The sequence below is a fragment of the Bombus flavifrons genome, chromosome 16, assembly GCF_040668555.2.
Source record: "Bombus flavifrons isolate JBK064 chromosome 16, iyBomFlav1_principal, whole genome shotgun sequence".
NCBI lineage: Eukaryota > Metazoa > Arthropoda > Insecta > Hymenoptera > Apidae > Bombus > Bombus flavifrons.
The window spans coordinates 6,056,979-6,082,760 of record NC_138457.1 but is presented as its reverse complement, the minus strand read 5'-3'; the positions used below and the strand labels follow the sequence as shown (position 1 = coordinate 6,082,760).

The 25,782-nt window shown below is 40.9% G+C and overlaps 1 protein-coding gene across 35 annotated transcripts in view; it reads right to left on the bottom strand.

Moving 5' to 3' along the window:
- trol (terribly reduced optic lobes) overlaps positions 1–25,782 on the bottom strand; it is a 199,836-nt gene that overhangs the window by 9,870 nt on the left and 164,184 nt on the right. For 16 of the 35 annotated variants that reach the window (XM_069130022.1, XM_069130029.1, XM_069130033.1 and 13 more), the window contains 20 exons: positions 23,268–25,748; positions 19,749–19,898; positions 17,960–18,109; positions 17,329–17,439; positions 16,028–16,141; positions 10,907–11,014; positions 10,242–10,379; positions 7,532–7,636; positions 6,719–6,856; positions 6,582–6,641; positions 6,420–6,434; positions 5,711–5,938; positions 5,292–5,429; positions 4,848–5,096; positions 3,611–4,496; positions 3,167–3,291; positions 2,902–3,082; positions 2,357–2,567; positions 1,969–2,109; positions 76–1,885 (listed from right to left, as the gene is read on the bottom strand). In XM_069130022.1, coding sequence (XP_068986123.1) covers positions 76–1,885; positions 1,969–2,109; positions 2,357–2,567; positions 2,902–3,082; positions 3,167–3,291; positions 3,611–4,496; positions 4,848–5,096; positions 5,292–5,429; positions 5,711–5,938; positions 6,420–6,434; positions 6,582–6,641; positions 6,719–6,856; positions 7,532–7,636; positions 10,242–10,379; positions 10,907–11,014; positions 16,028–16,141; positions 17,329–17,439; positions 17,960–18,109; positions 19,749–19,898; positions 23,268–25,748 — 7,539 coding nt within the window. Of the gene's footprint in view, positions 1–75; positions 1,886–1,968; positions 2,110–2,356; positions 2,568–2,901; positions 3,083–3,166; positions 3,292–3,610; positions 4,497–4,847; positions 5,097–5,291; positions 5,430–5,710; positions 5,939–6,419; positions 6,435–6,581; positions 6,642–6,718; positions 6,857–7,531; positions 7,637–10,241; positions 10,380–10,906; positions 11,015–16,027; positions 16,142–17,328; positions 17,440–17,959; positions 18,110–19,748; positions 19,899–21,335; positions 21,453–23,267; positions 25,749–25,782 lie in introns of all 35 variants that reach the window. The other 19 variants (XM_069130056.1, XM_069130057.1, XM_069130058.1 and 16 more) reach the window with 15 other exon arrangements.

Sequence of the window (25,782 nt, the reverse complement as noted above, 5' to 3'; positions counted from 1 at the left end):
AGAGAATTTTCTTGAACCCTGACAAGCTTCCAATAAATCTGACAACAAGTACTTCGAAGTTTCTTTCATACGTACCAGTGTATTGACAATACTGGCCGACGAATCCTGGCTTGCAGTGGCACTTCACGTGACCGGTGTGCGTCATCTCGCAGCTCTCCTCGTTGTTGTTGCAAGGACACAGGATACAGGAGCCCAGGTAGCTGACGGATCGGTCGCTAGTGTCTCTGTAGTAACCTGTTGTGCAAGACTCGCAGGATGTTCCAACGTATCCGATCGGGCAGCGACAAACTTCCACTTGGACAGCTCTTCTGTTGCCAGTTGGGTGCTCCACGGCTGTGTCCAGGCTTATGTCGCTAATGTAGGTGGCTCTCATTCCTTCGCTGTGGGTTGCACGAACCAAAATCGCCTCCAAGTTAGAGAGCACAGTCATCAGATCGGTCCTGGAGCTGACTCGAGGCCCCTCGGTGGTCAAACGCTTCCACTCTGATTCCCTGAATGGCACCGAGTAAGTCAATGGAACGTCAGGCTGGATGTCAATAGGATTCGTCCAGAACAACGTGATCCCATTTCCAATTAAGATAATATCTTGATCCTTGTAACTCTGAGCCCCAGGAATGGCAGTGATATGTTGAGTCAAAGTCAGACTTCCTCCGTAGCTTTTAACCTTGTTGCCAGTGAAAATGGGCGGCAGGGACCACAACAAGCTGCGTCGTCTGCTATCCGGATAACGGTACCCTATTTCGTTCGTAGCTAAGTTCAATTCGAAATCACGGTGGTCGATGATTTCCTGTCTCGTCGAATCGGTTAGAGTAAATCCGTGTTGGTTGTCGTATACCCACATGGGAATCTGCTGAACGTATAAGGAACTCTCGTGACATTGATCGGTCAGTCCACTGCAGTAACACTCGCTACACCCATCCGGATTTTCCGCGGACAGTCCAAATGTAGCTGGACGACACCTGTTACACTGCCGTCCCTCGACGTTTCGTTTACAGTCGCATCTGTCACCAATGTACAAGCTGCTGCGCGAACCCATTTCGTTGCAATCAGTATGGTTTACCTCGCGACCTGTGCAATCGTAAGGAGTTCCTCGAGTCGCGTCACCCGTGTATCCTGATTCACAGAACTCGCACAAGTCGCCAGTGGTGTGGTGAGCACAGTTCTCGCATACTCCCGTGTCAGGATTACATTGGTTGGAATGACCATTGCAGTAGCAAGGCTCGCACGTACCCAAATAGAGACCTTCGCCACCTCTAGTGTATCCAACATCGCAGTCCTCACAAGATAGTCCCTTGTAACCCACTGGACAAGAACATTCCTCCACCTCTACGGCTCTTGTTCGACCTGTGTTGTACTTTTCAGCTGTATCCAGGGATACCAACGACAAAGCAGCCTCGTCGGTATGGGTGGTATATGTGGCTTTGATCCTAATCGCGCGAATGTCAGCCAGGGCCATTAGCAAGTGTTCTCTGTCAGCTTGTGTTCCATCGTTGCGTTGCCAATATTGTTCTAACAGAGGTACGACGAAAGTCTGGGGAGTATTTGGCTCGGGAGACTCTTTGGAGAAGTACAGCAAGTTGATATCGTTGGCGCTGATCAACTCGACGTCAGCAGCGTTGTTTTTCGAGCTTTGACCACCTGGAGACGGAACATAGCGAACAGTATACTTGAGGTTGCCACCGTAGGAGGTAACTTGATCGCCTAGGAAAATGCTAGGCAACTGCCAGTAGTAAACGTCGTTGTTCCCACGGTTAGGGAATTCGTTGTAGATGATTTCGCGGCTGACTGTGTCCAAACGAATACCGTCTGTGATTGGTAGACTATCTGGTGTTCTAGACTCGATGAGAGAGAAATCCCTGACAGAATTGGTAAACGAAACTCGAATCTGTAAAACAGTACCGTCTCGTGACAATTCTGTAGGTAAAATTCTGTAGGGTTTTCATTAACTGCAACGTAAAATATACTCACGTCGTTTCTGTACCAGTTGGAGGAGACGCATTTATCGGTGATGCCCATGCAAAAGCAGCTGATGCAGCCAAATTGATTTTTCGATGCCAAATTGAACGTGTTCGCCTTACATTGATTGCAAGTAAGACCCGTCACGTATTGCTGAAAACCAATACGTTAATACCATATGCATCAAAATCTATCCTTGAATCGTTCTAGTACTAATTCTCTTCATTTATCCCCCTGTACTTACTTTTAAACAGAGCAGGAATATTTCCGAATCAAACGACAGCATAAACAACATTGAGCACGTCATACAAACTCATTTTAACTTAAGTAAGCAAGTAATTTTCTACCCTTTCACAAACGTATGCTGGATTTCTAGACCAAGAAATTTAAAGTTTAATACCTTGCATCGGCATCTGCCGGTGTTAGGATCCGCGATCGTACTGAGACTACCATCAGGGTCACAAGAAGATTCGGGAACACACATGTCTCCTGGAATAAGAGGATTTCCTCGGTATCCAACGTTGCACTGTTCGCATCTACGACCTATGTATCCTGCTGGACAATCGCAGGTCGGCTGACCATCAGATCCAAGGTGACAAGTGCGTGCAAACCTGTTTCAGAGCAAGTTCAAGCAAATAGTTGTAACACAATTCTTTTAGACTTTAAGTTAACTAGTGATTGGACTGTGGATGTTTATGCACTTATAAGAAATTGAAAATTATAAAATACGCCAAGTATATTACTTGTAAAATATTGAAAGTATTCAGAAATATCTAAAATGAAGTGCTCATAAAATGTCCAAACTACCCTGACATATGCCAAAATATCCAAAGTATAGTGTACTCATTAAGATATTTAGCGAACGAAACAAATCGGTTTAGCTTCCATTAGAAATATGTATGAATTTGTACGAATATTCGTAGTCTACTAATGGCATTGTCTTACTGATTGGATGGATTGGTGAGTGGACAGGGGCACATTTGGCAAGGAATGTTCCTCGCAGGATCTCCATAATATCCCAAAGGACAACCAGGAGGCGCGGCTAAGTAACATTGACCAAGCCAAGGACCAGATTCTCGTCTTTCGTATCCTGGAGCACATTGCTCGCACGACAGGCCACTGTATCCTATATAAATATTGTATTTCGTAATCATTCTGAACATAGATTCGGAAAGTCTGACCGGTCTCAGTGAATCGAATTAATACTTACCTATAGGGCATTCACATTCTTCCACATAAGAAGCCGATCCGAGTCCAGTATTCCTTACATCAGCTGTGTCCATCACTATGTTAGTGAGCCGGATATCCAAGTACGGAGAATCGTCATACTGTACTCTAACAAATAATTCTTTTGTCAATTTCGATCTGAGAATTTGCTAATAATTAGACTGCGTAATTTTATGCATTTGTGGGAAATTTGAAAGTGCAAAAATGTACAGAATGCATATAACGTGCAATGATATAGAAAATATCCAAAATATATTCAGCAAAGCAACTGTCTACCTAGTATTATAATAGTATGAACTTGCATAAATATTCGCAGTACTGATAACTGGTACAAACAAATGATCCAAACGCTGGCCCTCAGTCACTGGAGAGGCACAACTCAACGTCTGGGTCATCGGTTTTGAATAGATCAAACTGGTTCGCATACTTGATCAAGATATTGTCCACGTTCTCCAGTGTCATCATGATATCTTCCCTGGTGGCAGGAACCTCAGCCCATCCTTGTTGCTTGTACCATTCGCCATCGAAGAACCTGACAGCCTCTTCGTTATCGTAACCCGTTATTATTTGCTTTCCTTTATGTAAGAGTCGATAATTATTTCCAGTCAGAATAACCGACGGCGCGGTGTTTGGTATGCCGGTTCCATTATAGGTTACTCTGTACTTCAGATAGCCACCGTAGGATTTCAACTGATTTCCGTGATAGTTCTCAGGCATGACGAAGTAAGCAACTTCCTGTTCCTCTCTTGAATCCAGTGGCAGTTGGTTTGCATCGTACAGCTGCACTCCATCTCGACCTATACCTCTCACAGCTTGCACTTGTCTGGTGATGTCGTTCAGAATTTGAAGATCCGGTTGAGTTTTCACGCTTACGATACTGTGGCGGTCGAAAGGCGGTGGAATGTGATAAGTGAAGAGGTTGGCGCTGTGACATTGGGTAGCGACTCCGAAACAGAAGCAGGAAATGCACTCGTCTGCGGTTCTAGCTTCAGAGTTGAACGTTCCCTTGGGACAGATCTCCGGTCCGGTCTTGTTTACGATCACGATGGCGTCGGGAATGGCAATTACGAAGCCAGCGCTGTTCAGTGCCTCGCAGGAGTAGGCTCCTTGGTCTTCTGGTTGCATGTCGGGGCATGAGAGAGTTCCAGTTCCGTTTATCGAGGTCATGTAGCATTTGGGAGGAACGTGGCCCCAGTTGAGACGCCAGCTGATCTCGGGAGTGGGTACGCCAATCGCTGTGCAGGTTATCATTAAAGTTGTTCCTTGAGACACGATGATCATCGGTGGAGGTGGTTTCACTATGTAAACTGGAGCTAAATAACACGAAAAAAGAAAAAAACTATTGCTTAAATCAAATTCTTTACAGATTCAGAATAGCAGTGCTCGCTTAAATTCCAACAGAACTATTTCGTCTTAATTCGAATATTCTACTGTTGCCTACTACTTAGTGTCTCGAGTTCAGCTTAACTAAAACTCACTGACAAAGACGATACATAGATATAGTGTGAGTAAATGAGAAATATTATGTCTCTCTCACGTTTGTTCTCATCACTTTTGTCGAGGAGCTCGGAAGTACATGCAGCGCCAGAATTACAATGTGCTCTTCCAACGAATTGAAATTTAAGCGGCTACTGTATCTAGTAAAAGAACAAAGAGACACGTACAGCATCCTACTTCGTCGCTACCGTCTATGCAGTCCCTCTCCAAGTCACAATGATAGCTTTTGGGTATACATTGATCATGGCTGCCACAGGCAAACTCTGTGAAGCGACAGGGAGTGCCTGGTGCGTTTGGAGCACAGTCTTCTTCGTCGCTGCCGTCGGCGCAGTCCTTGTCACCGTCACAGCGCCACACTTTGCTCACACACTCTGTGTTGTTGCAGCGGAACTGATTTGGCTCGCAACCGTGCGGACCTATTCAATGTAATGAATTTTCTTATAGAACCTTGTATGAGTTAGACTATGAACCTTCATACATTTAAGCGAGATTCGAAGATGCAAATATGCAGAATGTGTATAAAATATTCATAAAATAGGTGAACTAAATCTCTATTTAATCGGGTTCTTGCATAAATATTCGCAGTCTGATGTCTACGAATGATGACTTACTGCAACGCATCTCGTCAGAACCATCGGTACAGTCCAGTCTGCCATTGCACACGTATGATTTGGGAATACATTCACCATTGCTGCAGGTGGCTTCGTCGTATTGGCATGCGTGGGGTTTATTGGTTGGTAGCGGCTCGACTGTACAGAGAACAAAAGTGATGAATCGAAATTACCCTTGTTGCGTTCTCTGGATTTTTCTTAAAAATTGCTTAAATTTGAAGATAGTACGAAAGAATAGTTCCTTGTTTCAATTCTGCCAATTTATTTAAACGCAATTCTTTTGGCTCGTTAAAAGAAGGGTAAGATTAGACGACACGAAGATCAGAAGGCTGCGGCAGAATTAAGAGGAACTTTTGGAAAAAAAGGCCTATAAAACAATTGAAAATAGGAATAATTTTTTTGAATTTCAAAGCACGTACACTTTTCTACAGTGAGATACACGCTCACTTGTTGACCAGGCGTGGACGAAGGATAGCCAACAGCTTCGCAGATATACACCCCTGAATGCTCCAGTTGGATATTTGGTATTTCTAAGCGTCCATTGACATCTCGACTTCCAGGAGGCAGAGGCAGATTATTTCCTCGTAGCCAGCGCACTTTGGCTCGAAGAAGACCTTCGTCACGGCATTGGAATACGACCTCGCGACCTAATTTATGAAATAACAATGTAATATCCGAAGAGACTCCTGCCTTTCGACGTTACGTGTTACTTGTCTTGTATTAATCGTAATGTTTCCATAAGAAGCTTATGTTATGAGAAGAGTTTTTATTGTTTTTATTGTTTGGTGTGAGTAAAACGAAGAACATGTAATGATATGCGGTGTTGATTGTGGAATTGTTCTTGGGAAACGCATTGTCAAAAATATATATTACGCTGTAAAGTAACTGTCTTTGTTTAGATATCCTCTTCGCATGCACGTTACTATGAAATACAAGTATCTGCTGTCAATTGTAAATTAAATAACACGAAACTCCTCGCAGACATAGACGATTCTGGTATTACAATTATGAATGAATAAAATGGTCCTCTTAGATGATCATCCACAATTTCAACGAGTCATTAATCACGTTCCATAAATAAAAAAATTGCGTAGCATTACTTGCGATTGCTGTCTGTAAAAATCTTACCTTGCTTCGGCGGGTCTGGCCAAGGCAAGAAAAAGATAATCAAAAATTGTATTAATCTCTTATATAGTTAATCTGCTTAATTTATAATACGTACATTTCTACGTGTAATGCATAAAATACTGTGTAATACGATTATTATTCTATTGCTGCCACTAAACTTACTTTCTTTGATCAGTTGCTCGCTTGGATAAGTCTTTAAGTTGAGACGACGAGATTCTCCATCTAGAGGAAGCAGATAGAAAATGATCATCATAAAGTATATCAAATAATACATATTAAACTTAGAATTAATCACATACAGCAATTTTCTTCGTCGGATCTGTCCCTGCATTCTGGCACCCCATTGCAGAGAGAGGACTGAGGTACACAATCTTTGTCTCTGGTGCACGCGACGTAGCCGTGTGGACAACTGCCAGGCGCTAGGGAAACGATGTGATCTAATAAAAAATTTGTGCAAGAATATTAATGTAAAATACCTTCTATAATATTCTGGAAATGTTAATAATTGGGAAGAATATAAAAAGGTGTTGATACCAGAGAGATGGTACAGCATAAGACTTTACTAGAATGAGAACGATATGGTATGATCGTAAATCTAACTCAGAAGAGACTATTCGTTAATGCAATCGTATCCAGGATCATAGTTTAGATTCGTTGAATCTTGGATTGCGAAAATGATTTTCAAATTAATATTCAAAGCAAGCCTATACGATATTAAATCGCTTATTACTCTATGCTCGATGGGAAATGTGTTGCTAAAGTTTTGAAGAAAAGTCTTTCGAAGGAACGGTTAATGGCAGAAAATATTGCTCGGCCCTGAAAGGAACTTGAGGACTTAGCCTCTTCAACTTTATATTTTATATCTTGGCACTCGAGATATATAAACTTTAGCTCATCGGTAATTTTACGACTGTACTATATCGTTTCCACCTAGTTTGCTCACTCCACTCACGATCTGTAGACGTAGACGATCGATTCGTGGCTATTTTTGGCCAATAAGAAACATACAGGAGCCCTATTTTTAAGACTGTGTCGAAGGAATATGGTAAACCGCACTTGCATTGTTCCCATTCTGGTCTTCTTTTTAGCCAGAAACAGCATGAAAACCTTACCACAATTTTCGTCAGATCCATCAGCACAGTCTATGAAACTGTTGCACTGTTGGTCAGCTCTGATGCAATCTCCATTCGCACACTGGAACTGGTCCCTGCCACAGCCTGCAAACACGTCGATGTATTGTAACTGACAGAATGAACAGCTTCGTCTTGAAAAAACGATCGTGTGATCGTGAAAAAGTTTGAACGAGGCACAAAGGATCTATTACTCTTTAAGTAACGGTCTAAAGAATGAAAAAGAGCATGGACCACCAACAGTACCTAAAAATGCTAAGAACAGACATAAAATGATTGGTATATGTACACGTGTACTGGCACGCACAGAAAAATAGCGAGAGAAATTCACTTTTAACTCCTCCACACTGACCGCCTGTGAGTTTAACATTTTACTTATCGGGCCAAACTTGAGGATAGATATTTTTGCAATTTACAGAGCAATGATAAAGTAGAAACGGAATGATATGCGAAATATCCCAATGGCAATTTTCCAGTTCGATTTTCATCTCAATATCTCGATTTGAAGTTGGTAAATTAAAAAACAAATTAAATAATTAACTCGTGTTATCGTACGAGACCAGATTCAGAAGGTTAAGGCTTCCACTGTACATTTTTCTGTGTATGCTCGTTAATAAATTACTACGAAACTAGAAACTGCTGCACTATTCTACAACACTCAGAACATAGTCTACGATCGATCACTTCAGGTAATATGTACCTTCTATCTCTAGCAAATCAAAAACTATGTCTCATGCTATAACAGGATCTACGCTAGGTTCGTACCAACAGGGATGTTCAACAGATTGTACCAGGCAACGGATGCACTAATAATTTACACAGGGATGCGTTGAACGTGTGACTGAGTTGAGTAGAATTCACTCAAGTCTCTACTCGAACAACCTACAAACTGCTATTTGGCTGCTAACACAGACTGAAAGAAAATGCAGAGTCTAGAAAATCTGGGGCGTCCAGGGTTCCAATGAAATCCTTATTAGAATCAACTAAAAATCATTTATGTTAAAGCAGAAAAAAGAGCCGAGGCTTGACAGTTACAAATTAAATTATTTCTGTCAGCAATGTAGGCGATACACAATTTCTGGATAAGCGATCGTATCTTTCCTTGGTCAAGGTTTCAAGAATCATCGTTATTTTTGTTTGCAATTGACCATTATTTTTGAGCATACAAAATGAATCCTTTGATCATAGATCAATCATAGCTTCGTTGTTTCATTTTCTTTAGAAGTGACTGATTAAATAAAAGTTGAAAAGTACGTGCTATTTGATCAAAGAAACTGACTGTAACACAACTGAATAGATAATGAAAAAATTGGAATGAAATGAATTTGAGGGGATTGGACGCCAGCAGATCATCAAGATCTGCCAGTGATCTAACCGAAGCAATACTGTTCGTCGGTAAAGTCGCGGCAATCGTAGAAATGGTCGCAGTGGTGAGTTTCAGGGATGCAAGTGCCATCAGCACAAACAAAATCATCCGGAGCACAACTCCTCGGAGTGCTCAGATTAGCTGGCGCCTGATAATCCGGATTGTAATCCTTGCTAGCCTGGTTCACGTGGGTTAGTCCCACCAGTGTGGTTCTACCTAGAAGTAACCGAAACTGAAACCACCTTGCACCTGGCTCTTCCTTTCTTTTAACTGTTTCTTAACCAATCGTCCATCTCTGTCTTGGAATTTTAACCCTGCAACTACTTACTATTGCGATTCCAGTCTTCTGCCTCTGAAGGAAGAGACAGTCATCGTCTGATCAACTATTTGCGATATTTTGTGTGTGATTTATAGGGCACCACAAACTGACAGTAGATCCTTTATGATTACACCAGTTAATACTACAGATAGTGAAATTTAGTTTGCTATAATTTGGTTCAGCTGAATGTTTGATTTCCTGTCAGTCTGCTGTACAATTTGGGCCACTTGCGACTGAATTAGTGCACGTACAAACTCGGTGCGGCACAATTGGTTGCCTCTAGCAGGCGGTGGACACGGTGTCACGGCCAAATACTGCGTGTGCACCTGGTGCGTTGCGTGATCTACTGGATCAAGTGTGCAGAACCGAATAGAGCTTATGTACAGACAGTGGAAACGGCCACGACACGGTCAGACATCAGAAATTCTCGACAGACTCAACCGGACCTTAAGAAACGTGTTTTCTGATCGTAAGATGTAATTTGTTCTTGCAATAGAAGTTCTCCTTGAACAGATTAAAGTATTTAAGTTCCTCCAACCATTTTCCAGAAATACTACAGCACTCTTTTGCATTCTTGAACTAATATTACTGGCGCAATTTTGCAAATCAAGTTACCATTTACAAATTCCAAGTCATCCGATTACCTTTGAAACAGAGAATTATAGACCTACAAAAAAGAAGTTCACAATTTGTATCTTCTAGCCCATCAATTGATTAATATTAATCGTTAAATTATTACGTAAGACGCAAATGAACTTTGATCAGAGAAACGAATTAAAGTCTCAAATCTGTCAATATGTTTCTCAAGGAACGAGTCAGTTTCGAGGATGTTCAAACGGGTCAGTGTAGGTCTTAGCTGGTCCCTGCAGCCTTTTCCACCCACTTTGGGTCAGACTACGTCTCCCTATGCGACGTCTAGGACACGTTTCAGCCGGTGCACACGTGTTCCTGCCTAGTTCCTTCCCTTCAGCGTTCTAAGCTGTCTTACAGACATCTTGTGCACCTACCTTGATGACAGTTCGCCTCGTCGTCTTCGTGAGGGCAATCTGGGCGTCGATCGCAGACGGCGGATCGCGGAATACACGTTCCATCGCGACACGTGAACTCGTCAGCACGACATTCTGCTGGTGGGGTCACCACGTTGTCTGCAATTTGGAACATTTTTATCGTTATTACTTCTCGTGGATCGCTATGGATACTTATCTACAAGTCAGGAAGTTATGTTTATTTCATTAGTTGGGATAGAAGCGTCGAGTATTCTAGAATTCTGCAGTCAAGGTCTTTTTGAGGTTTTCAGCACCGGGTTACTGCGGATCAAGGATTCGTCAACTTCCAGACTGTTCCGAGGCTTTATCAGCTTCAGCAAACAGTAGTTTGGAGCTTGGATAAGGAAAAGGTTACGATCTCCATTTGAGTTTGACGATTAGCTGAACCTGATGTTGCAAGAGAAGCTATATTCTTTGAACTATTTAGGACTGGATTAGTGTATAATAATGTTTCCATAGAATTCGTTACTAGGAACCAGCTGTATTACAATTTCTGGAATTCTTTAAGGTTTCGTGGAGTTCGACAGAGTTCTCTTGCAAAGTCCTTAGGGTTCAGAGAGGGAGGCAGGATCTCCACGGTGCTTGGAACATGGGAAAAAGGCTTTGAAATGGTCTGAAATCCTTACTGCAGTCGCGCTCGTCGCTACCATCGTGGCAATCGATGTTGTTATCGCAGAAGAAGTTCTTATTGATGCACACACCGTTGTCGCAGGGTCGCTCACCGTTGGGGCACTCTGAAAAGACAGGCGACAGTTAACGAGGGAAAGGGTAATTTTTCAAGAAATATTCAAAAGAAACTGTGAAAAAATATATGAGAAAAGAAAAGAAGTAGACAGTATGCTCGCTTCCCTAGAACCATAAAGACCCCCATAATGCCATATACATTATCCCAAGCAATTGGAAGAAAGAGAAACTCGACTGGACAGTTGGAACAGAGCAAAAATGTACATAGACAGGTTCCGATCGATTCTCCACGGTCCAGTGGCAGAATTCCATGAGAAAGTATGGTCGAATAAGCGGCCCATGGTAATTAACCGATCGATAGACTGTCCTAGTCGAGATACCAACAAAGATAAAACCGTCAAACAAACAGCGTGCACACTGCCGGCTGTCATGCGACGTTTTAAGGAGCGCACATGTACACTGATCCCCATAGCGGAACTCTTTATGGTGTCGTGATCGCGTTGACCGTCCGCGTTTAGAGATAGTAATTTGTAGAATCGCTTGGAGTACCAATGGAACTTTACATTTGCTGTTTCTTCTTTTCTCTTTGCTCTTTTCTTAGGTCAGATCAGGTCTCGCATCTATTATGTGATATCACAGTTTGTTGAAGACTGAAGCAGGGAATTTAATTAATATGTTTGATTGGTAAACTCAAACGAAAATTACTTTCACGTCAATCTACTTTTCTAGCGATTAATTCATTTCTAATTAATTCTTGTAGACTTATAATCACTGTCAGTTTTAGGATCGAGCAATTCCTGGAACGAAGTATCCTTGTAAGATGATAATTTACGCATTCAGAAATTCAAATTCTCCAGAGTGAAACAGGAAGATGTCTTGCTGCTCTCAGCAGTTTTCACGTCACTTTTCCAAATTTCGGATACTTTATCAAGACCGATAATGAAATTTTCATATCTTCATAATCTTCTCAACACGGAATACTCGATTCACAGTAAATTCGTCCTTTATTCACGCAGCTATAGAATTGATAATACTGTCAAAATTTAATGGATGATTCTGATCTATTAAAGTGAAACTCTCGAGAAAGAATATTTCGTGCGCGGCAATCTAATAATTTCATAGAAATCAAGTTCGCTGATTCAAAGTCGAACGACGTATCTTAGTGATTTCAACGGAAGAGGATATCAGTAGTTTGTTACTCTTATCGATGCTGTCAATTTCGCGATTAATCATGCCAGAATCGATTCTGGTAACTGGTAAACGGGACCAAAGACTAGTTTCCATTGTTACTCCGTGGGATGTGCGTGTATTGGAAGAGTGGTAAGTAGGAAAATTCTACTATGCAGCACGATAACTCCGTGAACTACGTTCTCCCTAGGGAGCCAGAGTGTGTAACGTACTTTCCAAAAGCTACAGGAACGTTTAAACGTTATCAAACAGAAAGATCTAGGCAAAAGGCGATGCCTCATAAATCTAAGGCTATGGTGTACCATATAGTAAGTAAGAGACAGAGAGAGAGAAAGAGAGAGAGAGACAGAGATATAGAGAAATAGATAGAAAGGGGCACATACACTGGGATCGATCAAAAGTTTCCTTCTAACTCATTCTACGTTGCCAAGGAACTGAAAATTATAGAGACTTAATCGTAGAAAATTATTAAATTGTAGAAAATTCCGATGAAAATTTTCCGCTGAAACGAAGAATATTTCGCTATTAAACTTTTCCTCGACACCAGTGTGTACAGAAATATGAAAGTCTCATCCGGTTTGGCGACTTGTCGAATCCTAGGATCCTGTGTACGTGCGCTGTGCAAGACTCTTATAATCTAATATAGATCAGAATGGAAGAAAGATATATAGATAAATGTGAATATAAATATATATATATATATATGTATATGTATATACAATCAGAGAGTGGAAGAGATATGTACATATCAAGGTCAGGCAACCTGTGCTGAAAGAGAAGACCAAAAAATAAAACAACCAGTGTGTGAAAAAGAAAAAGAGAGAGAGAGAGTGGCAAGAATGGAAAGAAAGTGAGAGACAGAGAGAAAATTCGAGCAACAGGATAGAGAATTGTTTGCATAAGAGCGTCCAATTGCATTTCCATAGTATCAATTAGAATAGGTCGGAGTATTAGAACGAGATTTAAGGGGGGTGGGGGTGGGTGTAGAGCTGAAACATACAAAGATACCGTAATTGTTAATTACACGAGACTACAAAAGGGCACGTGCTCATACAGAGAGAGAGAGAGAGAGAAAGAGAGAGAGAGAGAGCTAAATTACATGAAATGAAATTTTTCATATTATTCTCACATAGATACATTCAAAAGTTCTAATGAATATTATAAGGGAAAAAGATGGAATAATAACTGTTTCACTTTTAACAGGAGAACCAACGATTTCTGCTTAAATATCATTCTGACGTTAAAGATTGGAATGGCTTCCTGTGGGATCCATTTAAGGGCCTTTCTCATATAGAATGTGAAATAATATGCAGGGTGAGTTAACGGGGCGATTGTTCATGGAAAAACGAGTCAAAAATGTACGATGCATTTTTTTCGCCCGAGTTTCTGTTTTCAAGAAAAACGACTTGAAAGTCGGTCGCGAGTACGTGTTTTTAGCGTAGCTGACTCCAGTGGTTCTTAACCTGGATACATTTCAATATGCCGGAGATAATTTACCACACAGTTTCCACCGTTACAATTTACGCATTTGATTCTGCAATAATACGTACTTACAATTTTTTATTCGAAGCTAATCACTTTTTTTACGTATCTTCAATCAAGCATATGAATATTATTTAATAAAACAGATACATCTCAAGATTTTGTTGCCAACGGGAAGAATTAATCGCGAAAGGACTGGAAAGTTTAATTACGTTACATCAGCAAAGATCGTATTATGAAAAAAACGGAAAGAGAACCACTGGAGTACCGTAGAGCGCAACGCCTTTCAAGTTCAATTTCCCTCAAAACGAAGTTTCTTACGAGGAACCTCCACTGCATCTTTTCTTCTCATTTTTGCCCAAAGAATCGCCCTACATAAAAACCAAAACCCACCACTGCTAACAACCTACATAACCTAACTTTTTATCACAAAAATCAATCGTAAGTCTCTTAGATCCATCGTTAATTGTTATTTATCTTTGAGCGTGAAAAGCTTCCAGCATTGATATATCTCTATTCAGAGGACAATTCGTAGATTCCATAGCCCCAATGGACAGTCTCATCCTCGATGACGAGGCCCCCTGGTCGCGGCGTCGCGATTCAAGCCGAGGCGGCAGTCAACGTCCGACTCGAAACACGGTCGATAGGAACGCGGAAACGAGATTAACGGTTCTGCACGGCCAGACAAGAGCGAGCTGGCATTAGTTACAGCTTCTTAATTGCCGCCTTGAAGACCGACGCGCGACCAGGCAAAAGGTGGAGGGCTCTCCCCGCGATTCCCCGTACGCATCGATTTCTATTCGATGGCTTCTTCTCGTTTTTCACGCTCCGTCTTGTTTCCTCGAGCATCCATCAGACAAACCGGCACTCTCACTTCGATTTATTTCCTTGGAATCGTTCCTTGATCTCTTCCTACTTCGTTTATCTATAATTCTCTTCGGATAGTCTCGAGGAAGACACAAGAGAATTTGTTACAATTCGAGCTTCTTAGGTGTAAGCTGTGTTCTGAAGGAATTGCGTGTATCGTACGACTTTTGAGAAAACTATAATAATTTTAATTTTAATTTTAATTTTAGTTTTCACTCTGTGTGTCATTTGATTTCTAAAGTTGAAATATGTAGTCTGCGACATAAGTAAACTGCGAATTTTCACGTTATTTTCATATTTCTAAGAAGGTAGTTAAAAAAGTAGAACCTTGATAGAAAATTGCTTTGACTATTAAGCATTATAGAAAGCACTATACCTCGGATATTTTAAATATTTTTTCATAATATTATGTGTACTTCGTTAAATCTTGCACTTTCAAATTTCCTGTAAATGCATAAAGACTCGCGATCTGCTTATAAGACGGCACAGCTTAACCTAAAAATTTCAAATTGCGATATCAATTAAAATAAACTTTAAGCTGGTGAAAGTCCAAAATTTTGTACAGGGAATTGTCCTGCGTACGTGAATATCGAGGTGGGAGTCCTCTGCAAATTTGACAGTGTGCAGGACGGGGTATAGCTGAAAACGAAGAAACGATGAGCGTTAGAGAAACGTGTTAAAGAAAAGCTTCCATTTTTTCCTCAGGAATAATTCTTCATGCGAGGCGTCCCGGGAAAATGTCGAGATCCAACCGCGGAATAATTTATCAAGATGCGATTTCGTAGATTTAGCTCCGAAAGGCGGGGAGATTGAAAAGACAAAGAAAGAGACGAGAGAATGAAAATAGAGAAACCGGGTCCAGAGGTCGGTTGATTTGCATTACAGGCTGGACACCGCGATCGATGGGCTCTGGCGTGATTGTTTAATTGCAGCTCTCTGCGCAGAGGAATCCTGCCACACGCTGTTTTTTCTGAATTAAAACTCGTTCTCGTTTTTCTGATACCTTCGCGCGGCGGTACTCCATTGCCTAAATATAAATTGGCAAAAAACGAGGGAGCGCGGTTGCAAAAAAAAATGAGGGGGTGTTTCTCTGCACAAACTATGCTTCTCGCATTATGAAAAATAGGGCGCAGGTGGGTCATGCCAGTGGTTCTCAACATCCAAACAAATAAACTAGACTAAGAAAAATCCCTCTGTGTTCATCATTTAACTCTAAGCAATGAAGACAAAGAATCTTCTTCTCGTTTCGTCTTTATTGTCCAAAACGTAGAAGAATGAATCGATTGATAGATTAATCGAAGTTCTGTTCTTAGTTAAGTTTCTATTTTTATTGTTAAAATGAGAACTATTGGCAGATGAATTTATTCAGGGGATTCCCATAAGTTCTCCCGTATCGACCGTCGATCACGAGATCGATTCTCCATCGATACTGCAGCCTGCAGTGCAAATCGGCCTTGATCGACAGGCAAATAGACAGAGAGAGAAAGAGAGAGAGAAAAATAAATAAAGAAAAATGACGACCGTACGGCAGTTGATTTCGTCCGAGCCGTCCTTACAATGCTGACGACCATCGCAACGTCTCTTACTGTCCAGGCACAATCCGTCGTTGCATCGAAACATTCCAACCGGACATTCGCTTACTATAACGATGCCCAAAAAAACGGTCAGGTGATCTTCCATTAGAGCGTCTCGTGCAATGGCGCGCAATTCATAAGAGAAAAATGACCTTACCGACGGAGTTCATATGCCCTCTTTTAATTACCATCTATTGGTAACTATTACGTCTTTCTTTTTTTAGCAAACCACATTTAATTAAAACTTAATTATAAGCAACAACACTAATGTTCTGTGGTATTACGTGTAAAAATTTCTGAAAGAGGTATAGGACTCCGTCACCACCTATCTCTTCGACGTCCTTTGCGTACACGTTGGTCCGTTGGTTCAGGAATGGAAAAAGTACTCACGTATATCTCCAATAAAATCCCGAGGAGTATACTCGGTTCTCTAACCCTTTCGTTGTACAGAAATACATACAGTACATATAGTTGCATAATTATTACATGTTAATTTCAGATCTTTCGTACCTGATTATAGTGTCTAGAAGAAAGATAGAGATCTTAAATTCCATTTTCGAGCCCTGACCCAATTTTATGACACATACAAGTAGTTTCAAAGACGCTACCTTAGAGAAGATAAAGAATTTTAAGTCCAGAATCAAGAAACGTTTCAGAGGTTATGACCCCACATATTCTGCAATATGTCAGACGATTGTAAAGAATCGAGTTTCAGGCATGAAATGATATGAATTGAGATTTGATAAACAACGAATGGGTTATAAATTAACCAGCATACGTTTCAGGCAATAAAAACTGGCTGCAATGAGCCAATGAAGTGTTATACATGCTTGGAAATCGTATACCCATTCTCATGCAGAAACATGCATTTAAATGTCCAATTTAAGACTCACAGTCTACGTAATAATTGACCAAAACTTTTACATGCATCCGTGTCGCTGAAAGTACAGCGTAAGGCTGACTTTGATAATGCCAATATATCTTTTGCATCGAGGGAATGCGACGTTAGTTAAAGAACGACCAAAAGATGTTGCCTCCTTTAAAGACGACGAATCAGAGAATAGGAAGATTAATGCAGGATAAATGGTTTTAGTTACAAATGCCATGAAATGTGCCATTGAGGTTAGTAAATTTATGTTGTGTTGAACATGGTCCCCGAAAGGTAATTTTCTATTGGACAATCACGCAAAGGAAGAAGACCAGGTGGCCAGGACATTTTTCGTCATGTATTGGTAGCAATGATCCATAGTTACCGCATCCAATCTCGTCAGATCCGTCAGCACAGTGGGTTACATTGTCGCACCTCTCGATTTCAGCTATGCATTCACCACTGGCACATTTCCACTCGGCAGGTGTGCAGATCCCTTGACACAAGTAACAGCTCAACAACAAGCTCTAAAGAAGCTTCAACAATGGGATAGTTGGGAAATTGCAGCGCCATTGACAAAATCACTAGGGTGATCACTTCTAGTGACCACTCTTTATGGCTCATTCATGACCAGCTAAGGCGGGCAAAAAGGATCTTGACCAAGGTAAGGGTCACTCGAAATCTTGTATTTCTCATAAAAGAATCAAGGAATAACAAGCGATTCTTGAATTATTTATTACTCTGATGTGACTAACTGTGCACGTATATAGGAATTTCAAAGATGCACAAATATCAGAGTACAATTTCCATAAAATAAGCAGGTTAACTATCAACCACGAAATCATCAGTTTACTTAAATTGAGAAAATAATTTCTACCGATATAGAATCTGTCTTTCTTCAAATTTAAGATGGAGCTGGTTATCAAAGGTACTTTATTCGATGAAAAAGATTATCGGGAGACATTGAAAATGCAAAGACCATTCGAATGACCTAACTGGGTGCAGAGGAAGCTTACCACAGTCATGCTCGTCACTACCATCGAGGCAGTCGAAGATATTGTCGCATTTGCGTCGAAGCAGAATGCATTGTCCGTCTTTGCAACGCATTTCCTTGCTCGGATCGCATTCCCTCGGGCGCTCAGTTGTCTCGCCTGGCCATACATGGCCTGAACGTACATACACAAACAAGCACATTGCCAGCTACTCGAACACAAGCCTTCTGCTATATACAAACGTAAAAAAGTACCTCCATGTCGAGGAAAACGATGCTAGAGCGATGAAGATCACTCCTCACCAAAGCTTTGTACACATTAGCTCAATCTGGATAGAATTGGGAACAATTGTCCCATATAATAAAGGGAATCAAATGGAACTTATATTTATTTTTATATTTATATTTGTCAGAGGATAAGAAATTATAATCTTCCAGTTTTTCCTAGCCAAATTTTGCCAAAGTATTCTATATATGTATATAGACAAGTAACTTTGAAGATTTATTCAGAAGTTATTAAAAAGATAAAACAAATGGCAATAGTAGTGAGCCAAAAATAGGTTCACAGTCAATGTAATTTGAGACTTTTATCGTTGCTGTTGATAAAAAAACCTATGGCGATTCAAAATTAAGTGTGTTAATCTTTCTTCTTAAGGAAAGTATATTTTTGTTAGAACTTGTTAACAAAGCTTTCCATATAAAAATTCTATATAGGTTTTTCTCCCATTTATATTCGTACAACGACCAGACAAAGTTCGTCGAGAAAAATTGGAATATTCAATATAATTTTACGTTCTTGTAAGTCGCGATAGCTAATTATTTTTAATTATTTTTTACAGTTCTAGCCTCTAGCTATACGGGATACTGATCTTTGAGACAAGATACGGTTGAAGAGCTAGAGGGAAATAAACCTGGAAATAAAGGCGGCTTCTTAGCCAGTTTCACTCTTGCTTATATCAAGCTAATGAATTAATTAGCGGTGAGGCTACAGCTGACCAGCATCGTCATCCTCGTTGTCAAGTGCTAAGCAAACGAGAAATACGCGTCTACTCAGCCAGATTTTTACCAACATTAAGAGGAAGGCCCCCACAGTGTATTCGTAAACACGTTTCTTTGAGGTGTAGTCAGACAGAGGATGGAGGAAGAGGAGTCGAATATAATCGAATGCAGATGGTATATCAAGCGAAAATGTATCGTAACTTTCACTGTTGTGCCTGGTTGGAAGGAACGATCCGCAGATTACTGTAATTTTTGTTGAAATTCTCAGGCATAGAATATTTATCCTACAATTTCAGACAATCTTCATTTTACAGATCGAAAGATCAACAGATATTAGGTGTTTTGCAAATGGGATATTGGAAAGAGATTTTACATTTCGCGCTCTAAAGTTTCTATAGTATACACACATATATATTCCTGCGTGTTTGCGTTACAATAAAAAAATTACGAAGCCTAGAACTTCTTTTACCAGTTTCTCAAACTTCTTCAAACCGTGTCAAACTTTATGAAACTTATACGGATTCAAACGGATGCTCGTTCAAATTTCTCAAAATTTATCCAAGCGAAGCGGAATGTTCCTCCCAACAACGACAAAAACTTAAATTGTCCAAATTTCGTTGCTCAAAATTCCAAAATCAATGTTGTAAACACGTTCGAACTCTATACTTCATTCTGTCGATAATTTTTAGGTATCTCTTCTTGCATATTCCCGATGATGTAACAAGATTAATTCACGTTCGTTTATCGCGCTATTGAGCAAGGAATTTCGTGCAAAGAGAATGAAAAAAAAGATGAAGAGGGTGAAAACAGCGTACTGATAGGTGGAGTGGCGTGTGTAATGGTTTCGTTAGCGCAATCTTCGTCGCTCTGATCCGGACAATCCGGGTGGCCGTCGCACCTGTAGACACCCTCGATGCACTTGTTCCCGGTGACGCATTTGAACTGGGTGGGTGTACATTCCCGTTCTGTTTGTGTGGTCGTTTGTGTCGCAGCAGGAATACACGGGAGCAGAGAACACACATTTATATATACAGATACGTTGACAATGCTGCTGAACAGGGGATGGTTTTTTGTTCAGGGGGACTCGATCGTCCGTCCATTGAAGAAGAATTTTTTGCCTTTAACACTAGATCTCGTCTGTTCCATCTTTGAAAAATGATCGAGATTGGAATTTTCTAAAAACTACAGTTTCATGAAAGTTAAGAAATTATTATATATTAGGATGTTCATTTATATTTCTTCTTCGACGTCTACGTTATTCGATTGATAACTGAAAATACTTGAGATTTAAATGTTTCAAAAATTATAATTTGATTATAAATCGTAATAAATAAAAATAGATTTCTGCTTAAAAAGTTATACAGGTTTCTTTATAGTTTATTATATTGGGCTGTTATTTTATACTTCTTCTTCAATGTCTAGTTACCTTGTCCTCCTGATAGAGGATAAACGTTGCGCGTTGAAGAGGGGGGATCACCTGTGGGGTTTCGATTCTGTTATGACATCACGAAAAGCTCGAAGCTCGTCCACGAACAACGAAAGCGTTCGACGAACAACGATACAAAAGCTATTGCTTTGAACAATACGGGAGAGGGACGATCGACCCTCTCATTCTAGCGTTTTAAATTGGATTAAGGAAATTCCTCTAAACTTTCTGGGGACTCAGGACGCGTGAATCTATATACAATTAATGGTCTAGAGAGGTGAGGGTTAAAACTTTGAAACTACCAATGTACAAATGTAGACACGGCGGGTAACAAAAGCTTTGACGTTTTTCCTTTCACATTCTTTTCCTTTCTTAACAATTTCGATTGACCAGCCACTGATTTTTCATCCGAAGATAACCATATTAAAGTACCGAATTCTATTTACTATATTGCTATACTCTCATTGTTTTATTTACTATGCTGCATTCATTTTTATTTCAGTTATTCCAAGTCACCAGTTACCGGTACCAATAGACTCACTTCGATAATGGCAATATAATAAACGAAATTTTCACAATAAAAATAATGAGTTGAACGTGCGCGTGTTAGAAATAATTGGAATTGGAATTGCTCAGTTTATGTCAATAGTATTGCAAAGATATTCTTCCCTACCGAACTCTTTTAAATAATACGAATCAAAGGAACATCAAAGCTTCCTTCACCCAGCACATGACACGCTTCGTAAGTATCGTCAAGGGTTGAGATTACTTGGCAAGCAGAAGCGGAGACCACCAACACCAGAAACTCCACGTCCACTTTCTCCAGCTCAAACAATTAACTAAATATCTATTTCTTTCTGAAAACAGTAATTTATAAAAAGAAAAGGAAAAAAAAAAGGAAACAAAGGAAGAAATGGCACTTTTATGGAGTCTCCAATATTGAATGTTCCCAGATGATAGGTAAGTGTTTATATACCGCAGTGAAGCTCGTCTTCTGCCCGGGGGCAGTTGTCGAATCCATCGCAAACAGCGCTCTTCGATATGCAAGAGCCGTCGTTGCAGGTGAAGTCCATAGAAGGGCACGGGGCCAAATCTACAGGGCGCCACCGGCAAAAACAGACAGCCTGGTTTCGTCAAACCCGTCGCCTCGAGCTCCCTCCTCAGGATTATTGCTCCTCAAAGTCGTGGAAAAGCTCGAGTCGAGGTGGCCATGTTACATTGGTTATATATTAAATATAAATATATGTACAAGCTATGAGATCCACGTGGACAACACACGTGTGGAGACATTTAAAGCGGGATCAACTGGGCTTGATACACTGAAAGCATCTGTTATAGTGAATGGTATTTATATATGGGCAGCTGTCAGCCTGCGATATTGCCTCGTGGCTGCCAAGTTAATCCTGCATTGCCATTGTTTCGTCTGATTTTTGAATAACAATTGATATAATACCTTTGTACAGGTTTTGTGACTTTTCTGTTTTCAAAGGAATATCAGTCTTTCATATTTGCAACTTTCTATCTGGCTCGTTGTTGCATCCACGTTCCTTAACGTTAGAAACATGTTACCGTTTGTAATAAAAAGTGAACAATTCTTTGCAATCCGATTCTGCAAAAGTTTATAAAACTCCACCGCTATGAATCTATAAAATTTCTATGAAAAATTATCTCGACTAAAATCTGCTAGTTTCAGAGTTAAATCCTGCTGCAATCGACGTTCCTTTTTTTATCATTTTCTACCCCTACATTTTTTCATAGACATCTTGTTCCATAATTCTCCGGTCAAGAAAAAGTTATTCCATCAGTTGATCATAGCGCAGCAGGATGAACAATACAGCCACAGTACACGATGTTTATTGGCACAGTATCTGCAGCCTGACAGAGCACACGACTCCTCGACCGCGGGGTATCTTTTTACAGAGGATTCCTTCGAAGCTGGCTAACACTTAAAGCAATCTGAACGAAGCCTCTCGAAGGCGATTAGGATATATTCCATGGGTTCTATGTACAGTGTGTGCGTCTGGACGTGTAATTTGTCTCTCGTGTCTGCGTAACATTAACTGAGAACATCGACGACCAATAGAAGAATCGGGAACAACGTTGTTTGGACTCCAAACAGATTAAATACTTTGGTTTACTCGTTGAACCTCAGAGCAAATAAACTGACTGCGAATTGCAGTGTGCAGTCCGCAAGGCCGATGAAAGATGTTTGTTATATCCAGAGATGCAAGCTGTCTCGACTTCCTTTGCATTCACCGTTTGCTTTATCCCTATCTTATTGACCTTATTTGTACAGCTGTGGCCTACTCCGAGGCCTACTTTTTCAATTAACCATAATACGGTGGTAATTCGTTTAGATTCCATGAAGTTATAGGGTGCAAGCTGTAATTCTCACGAAACAATCCCTTCTTTATTAATAAGGAAGCAGTAGCCTTTACTACAGCAGCAAAAGTCTATCAGTAAGAAAAGTTTCAACTAGATTTATATCTTACGAGTATCATCGAATTTAAGAGAATCACCGGGGGTTTAAGATATGTAACTACCACTTTGTGGCCTACCTTAAGATCTATCTTTTCAGGTAATCGAGAAACTTGAATGCAAAGGAAGAGTCACGGTGACTTAGCCTGTGCAAGGAACGGAATTCCTCAGAGTACATTCAATACAAAGGCCTTTGTACAGCAGGGATGGACGTCACAAATTAAGTTCCAACATGAACATATAAATATCTTCTTCGTCAGAATTTCTGGGCCAGATTTCCAAGCCACCACTTTGTACAGCGATAGATTCCACCAATTCAGAGCCCCACTTTTCAGACCTTCGTTGTTGGCAAGGTTTCACTGAAGAACATTCGAAGATGCCAAGAAGTGAAAGAACAGAACGGAAGAAGGATAGATGGACTGGTTTCTACCTTCCATCCCACAGTCAGCTTCGTCTAATCCATCCTCACAATCCTTTACGCTATTGCAGACGAAGATATTGTCGATGCAGGTCCCGTCGCAGGCAAATTTCCACATCGGACATGCGGAATTTTCTTCGGTCTCGTGCACTCCATTCTCATAATCTCCATTGGTATTGCCGTTACAGTCAAACTCGTCGCCATAATCTGGACAGTCTGAATATCCATCACACCATTTGTCTGCCGCGATACACGTGCCATCGCTGCAAACGAACTGATCCGGGTCGCAGTTCGCCGCCGTGCTAGTCTCTTTGGAGATGAGGTCGGAATTCGTAGTGCTCGGTCTTTCCGTGGTATCCTCTTCGCAATCGTCGTCCACGTCCTGGTCAGCTCTGAGCTTTGTGCTCGTCTTTTCATCCTTCTTGCACTTTTTTCTAACCGAGGGAGAGGAGCTCTTAGTGGCTGGCAAACTTGTAGAAACCGTAACGTCGTCTATTCTGGAGTATGTTTTGCTGTGTTGATCTTGCCCTTCCTCTTGGTCAACGATTTCCTTGGACTCTTTGCTGATGTTGTTCCTGCTCAGTTCTGTCACGGTCTCCACCAACGTCAGTGATTCTGTGGCGTCTGAATATTTAGAATCAATTGGTTTTATAGTTAAACTATGGTTGAACACCTCTGAGAATTCTGAGAAGTCCTGAAAAGAATCCGAAGAATTACCGTCATCTTCAGGCTTGGAAAGTGTGGTATCCTCGATTAGTCCGGAATCGATCTTATTCTCGCTTGTCAGAGACTTCTCGATACCTGCTTGTCGCAACTTCTCCTCCAACTCATACACTCTCTGTCTATAGAAATCCACACACTTCGAGGTACAATTGTATATCTTCGCTTCCAAGGTTTGGTCGATAGAATTAGGAAGAGTTTTATCAGCTAACCTGTCCTTACTAAGTAGGTCTATCAGGATCTTGGAATTGTTCAAATTAGATTCGAATAACAGTGTCTCCACGTTTGCGGATACATTATAACTGTAATCCTCGTCTGCAATCGTAGAAGCTGTCGACGATACCGACGATGATCCCTTCTCTTCCAAGTTCTCGTCATAATACGTCGTCTCTTCGCTATCTTTTCTGCTATCTGATGTCTCCGTAGAATCCTGATTAGATCCGTCAGCAATTAAAATTTCTTCCGAACTTAGGACAGTCGATGTCCTGTACTTTTCCGTAATCCAGGAAGAATTTTCTGAATCCGGCACTGTGGTCTCTTCCACGAATGTCGTCTTCGGGCTCCAATCCAGCTCTTCCTCCAACGAATATTTAGTCCCAGATATATCGGAAGTATTTCTTTCCCCCGAGTCCAATCTCATCGCGTCTTCCTCCCTGGTGAAGTTCAACTTCCTGTCTAAATTTTCTTCAGAGTACCAATTCCAATTTGTAGTTTCTGAAAAGTCAGTGGAGTTGATCTGTTCTGTACTCGTCGACGTGGTTGCCACGGCTTCTTCCAGACTCCCATCTTCAGAAACAAATAATTTTTCACTCGATTCTGTAAGAATAAGAGATTCGTCCTTCACCGAAACAAAGACACTATCCGTTGTCCCGTTCACCTCGCCTTCCAACGTTACTTCATCTTCTTCCTTCGTTGAAAGATTAATCTCCGGCCCAATCGAGAAATCTTCCAATTTTGACACCGTAGTTTCCTCCACGCTTTTCAAAGTACTTTCTTCTTCCATCTCTTCTTGAATCTTATTAGAAAGTATTTCATTTTTCATTGAACTTGGACCATCGGCGACGGTCGAGCTAACAGTCTCCGGTGTTGTCGAGTCTGTTGGGTATTTGGTGCCAGCAAATACGGACATGTGTCTGAATCTACCCTTCTGCCCTTTCTTCCTACCCTTTCTAGACTTCTTCTTCTTCGCACGCACCTTTCCATCGTTGACCACAGTCGTGGAATTCGTGGAATCCGTCAGAACTGACACTTCACTGGACGTTGCCTTCTCAACATCAGACTTTCGGTGGTTCTTCTTCCTGTTCTTTTTCGGCTTCTTCGTCTCATTATCAGTAGGATATCTCGCGTAGTACAAGGAACGTATCATCATTTTCGCAGACCTCGAGCTGTTCCTATCGGGCGTGTCAATTATTTTGAAACCTATTCGTGGCAAGGGATTCAAGTTCCTCGACTTGGACCTCCAAATGTTCCCTGGATTCGTTTTTTTCTTGACTATTTTCATCGAGCACGGATCGCTTATCTCGATGGCTATTCTTGGTAAGGAATTCGAATGGCTTGGCACGGACCTCCAAATATTCTGTGGACTCGAATTTTTATCAGGTAGTTCATTCGAGGATGGATCGATGGTAAAGTCGTTCTTCGGGTGTTTCTTTGGATTTGTCAAATTCTGCTGCTTCAGGTCACCAACGTGATTCCAGTTCAGCATTCTCGCTGTTTCCAGATACTTGCGAAACGTATGCTCATCGTTGTATAAATTCCTCCACTTGGCCTTTTCTGTGACGACGATCATAGTGACGGAACATGAAGG